General features: G+C 42.5%; 1 protein-coding gene across 4 annotated transcripts in view; it reads left to right on the top strand.

Moving 5' to 3' along the window:
* Positions 1-4,333, top strand: part of grik2 (glutamate receptor, ionotropic, kainate 2) — a 337,350-nt gene that overhangs the window by 198,098 nt on the left and 134,919 nt on the right. For all 4 annotated transcript variants that reach the window (XM_032517645.1, XM_032517644.1, XM_032517646.1 and 1 more), the window contains exon 10: positions 2,194-2,307. In XM_032517645.1, the coding sequence (XP_032373536.1) occupies positions 2,194-2,307 (114 nt within the window). The remainder of the gene's footprint in view (positions 1-2,193; positions 2,308-4,333) is intronic.

Here is a 4,333-nt window from a genome sequence, read left to right as displayed (position 1 = left end):
TGATCCCAATATTGATCAAAATAATCGTGATTATCATTTTGGCCATAATCGTGCAGCCAGTTCCGACTTACATGTGTGTAAATGCCACTTCATTTGACTTGTATATCCTTTGCAATTTTCACTGCTGCGGGTCAGCACCAAAGTGCTATAGACTAACTTTAAAATATACCAATTTGATTTGTCTAGCATCCAAACTAAATCCAAACACTACCTCAGTTAGAATGCATCAGGGAATGCCATGGCATATGCGTCAGGATGTGGCTGTGTACTAATACGAATAGTCGCATCTATGGTTTACATCTTTTCCTAGCCTCTCCAGTGTTAAGCAGCCAATTTAAGATTCATGAGATTACCGGCAGGAGGATAACCTGCTAGCACCGCCGATACAAATAATATTCTCAAATGCAACAGCAGACACTTCACACTTCAGCATCCTCACCGGTGCTCGCCTCTCGGCAGCACCTGACCTCTGGTCTGTGTGCGCCTGCACCTCCATGAATAATTTACCCGATTAATAAAAACCCCTTCAGAAGCCCTCCAGCCTCATGAAGCCTGAATTAAAGAGTTGATTTGCAATTACAAAGCCTATCTCTGGCCCTCGTGCGGGGCATCAGATGAGCCCTGAGGTGTGTGTGGCTGGTGTGGTTTGGAGAGTTTGTGGTCCATGTGCTCAGGTCAGTGCATTTGGATGGGGTGAGAGTGGACGGTTGTTGACAAGGGGGCTTGGGTGTGGAGACTTGAGGGAGAGCAGAGAGGGAACAAAAAAAGCCTTGAGGCACGATCCAAGAGCTTCTCCCTCCTCTTCTTCCTGCTTGCTTCCCCAGGATGCACCCCTTCTTCTTTTAGCACTCCACAGTGTTGTCCTCCACCAGGCCTCCCACAGGGCCAACCCAGATCCTAGATCATCTCTAACATATACCCTGTGGGAGTATAGAAGAAAGTGCCCCCTGACAGTGGTGAGGGTTCACACGGCTTTCAACTGTGTCCTCAGGGTGCTGCATTATCCGCTGTACGTATCCAGAATAGAAAGAGGGGGGATTCTGAGTACAGTTTATGTCTACACTGTACAGGTCTGCCTGTGTGTTTGGTAGTGTTACCAACTGAAACAGAAACAATATAAATGTTTTATCTCCTGTTAAGATACACATGAATGTCTTCACCAGTCCAGTATCCTTAGCATTGACAATGGCAATGGAAGAGTTTGCACCTCATAATATATGTCCTATGCCACTCCAGGGAGTAATATGTCCTTCATGCGGCAAGACAGAAGTTAAAAGTGTGGATGTGTGTGTGGTGGATGGTAATAAAGTGCATTAGACTTTGATAGAAATAATGCGCAGTTTGCATCCCATCACAGACCTGGGTTTAAGGTTTGTCGTTGGATTAACCAAAACCAGTATCTTTCCCCAACCAGTTGTGTAAGTTGCCTTACCTTAACCATATACAGATATTGTAGAAAACAAGAATTTTTAAAAACAGTATCATTGGATGTCAATAAAATGTCACTGAACCTACATCCGTCTTGCAGAGTTGTTCAATATTGAAGTTCTTTTTTGGCTAAAGGGTTGTCTCTGCAGATCTATGCAGTGAATCATAAGTCACAGAGGGTTGCAGAGGTGCTGATACTTAAACCTTTTAAATCTCAACATTGTATTTTATGGCCCTGTTTGTCCAAAAAATCTGATTGGTTGATCCAAGACACAAGTGCCAATCCAAATGTACAGTATACATGTATAAAATAAAGGTGCTATGTCGAATGTCTCCAAACGTTTGGAATGTTCACTCCCATCCAGACGGAGCAGCACGTTCCAGTCGGGAGTCACTATTGCTAGAGATAAATATTTTTTATATAGTACCAATTACTTTTTTCAGTCAGAAAACAGAACTAGTTTTTACTTTGGTTATTGTTCTTTCTAAATATAAGACTGAAACTGAAGTGCATCTTGCATTTTCCCGCTGCTTTATTTAAGCTGCTCTTTCTCTCACAATGAGCAAGTTTTAAATAGAAACTGACACTGATTTCATGACAAATGGTAAAATATTCCAAGTGAGCCAAAGCAAAGCAGTCTGGTAGTAGTTTTTTAGGTGAAATGTCTATGTGCTGTGAGACATTGATTTGTATGACTGTATAACTGGATCTTACATCTATCTGTCCAGTTAAAAAAAAATAAACGAGTGCATTTTGTTTTGCAGATCGGTACCTGGGACCCTCCAAGTGGCCTGAACATGACGGACAACCAGAAGGGGAAGACGTCTAATGTATCTGATTCCTTATCCAATCGATCTCTGATCGTCTCCACCATACTGGTAGTTGTTTTAATTAATCTCTTTCTTTTCTGAAATGTTGCTGGAGTGGTTCTAACACTGTTCACCAAGTGGAATTGGCTCAAGCGTCGTTATCTGATCGAAACTTCAGTTACATGATAACAGGCGTCTGTGTACGGGGGGAGATTGTAACCACTGTATTGGAAGTACTGTATAGTACGCATTCAAAACACAGTATTGCTCCTTTGATTCTCTGCACTTTGGCCGAATGAAATGCTGTTGTTGTTTGCTCACTGGCATTGGTGTCTTTGGTATCAATACTGAATTACTAAGTGGGCAAAACAGGCAACTGCCCCAAGGCCACCAACCCGCAGAGGCCCCAAAGGCCCCATGATCATTGAATCCATCGATTTCTTTTGTAACCATTGCAACTATTGCATTTCACCCTCAACCCAAGGCCGTGTCTGGTGGAGAAACACTACTATTACACCCTTTGTTATTTCATTTTATATTGTGTTATGTCGTGAATGTTTGTGTTTGATCAAATAACAAACTGCAACGCAAACTAAACAGCAAAATTGTAGGATAGTACCCCACAATAGGAGTACTGGTTTGGTTTCTGGGGTTCTTGGTAAGATACGAATAATGAAGGCTCTATGTGTAGTCTGCTGTGTGATGTGTACCTGATGGGGACTTAAAGGTGACTGCATAAATACACATTGTACAGAGTGGGAGAAACAGTGGGTGAGGGGGTCAGCTCCTCTCTGCTGCACCCACCGCCGCAGCCTAAGCACACTACACCCGTTCAACATGAACGGAAAGACCGTCATTTTCGCCAGACCATCTGAGGGCCTCCACAGTGTGTCCAGTCCAGTCCTGTTTTGTAAAGCACAAAAGCCAGAGTTAAGATGTTGCTAAGGTTTACTGCATATTTTAGGACCACAATTTCTCAAATACTTCAAACAAAAATTTGTGCATCATAGTCCAACAGTAAAAGGAAACAGAAGGCAATTGTTAGCCAATAGGAGGCTTTTCTCACCATCCACATCAATGTGGAGTCCGATTGGTATTTGATGAGTTCTTTGATAAAAAGTAACACACAGAGCCATTTGGTAAACATAAACCAGTGCAGTTTACTAACGTTATCTTACAGGATTTCTAAGTAGTGAAGTCTGCAAAATTCAAACAGTTACCTCTCGCTGCCATTTTGGGACGGCAGTGTGCAAATTAAATATCACAGCTTTAGATGTCTGTTTATAGGCAAATCAAATTGTAATGGTGCTTTATGTGGGACCAATTATAGAAGGGTAGAACAGCTCTGAGCCAAAATAGACTCCCTCCAAAGATGTCATTATTTTTAAGCTTTTCCTCTTGAAAAATCCTTCTCTGCTTTGCCTGAGCTGCCCTTTCTGTTTAGAGCACTTTCTGGGGATGCTGCTCTCCGAATCATTTGAAGTAGAGTACCCCAAAGCGCTGCACTCCCAAATTGCCAGTTGACTTCACCAGTGTGGAGGACTCCAATTTGGTAGGAACAGGCTCAGGCAGGGAAAATTGACTGATTGATTGTCCAATAAGATTTCATGGTTTACAGCTGTGCCTCCTGCAGACCAATTTGTCAGGCATATTGTGCTATTGTCTTTCTTGCCAGTGGTATCAAAATCCTAGAAATTCAGATCTAAGTTTGAGAAGAAGCAACAAAATAGATGTATCTTTATAGCAATTCTTTCCTAGTAGTAGTACTAGTAGGATAGTAGTAGTAGTAATAGTAATTCAATCAGGAGAGACTTGTTTGCAGACATGCAATGATTTATTGTACATAAGCATAATAAAATGTACTGTCTCTGAAGCTTTAGACTCCATTGTTATAGAATAATTTGTTAAAGGGGTAAGGAAGCCAAGACAATCCCCCCGATGGAGTGTAGACACTGGTGGTGGCATCTAAGGAGCCCGAAGACCAGACCGAAGGAGTCGATGGAGTGTCCCGCAGGAGGAAGACCCAGGATGCCTTTGGGTGACGATGACTGGAGGTGGAAAGGGAGGAGGAGGGTTGCACGCTTTGCCTGAAATG

This window comes from Etheostoma spectabile, chromosome 6 (assembly GCF_008692095.1).
Source record: "Etheostoma spectabile isolate EspeVRDwgs_2016 chromosome 6, UIUC_Espe_1.0, whole genome shotgun sequence".
NCBI lineage: Eukaryota > Metazoa > Chordata > Actinopteri > Perciformes > Percidae > Etheostoma > Etheostoma spectabile.
Note: the sequence above shows the minus strand (reverse complement) of the source record. Positions and strands in the feature narration are given on the sequence as shown.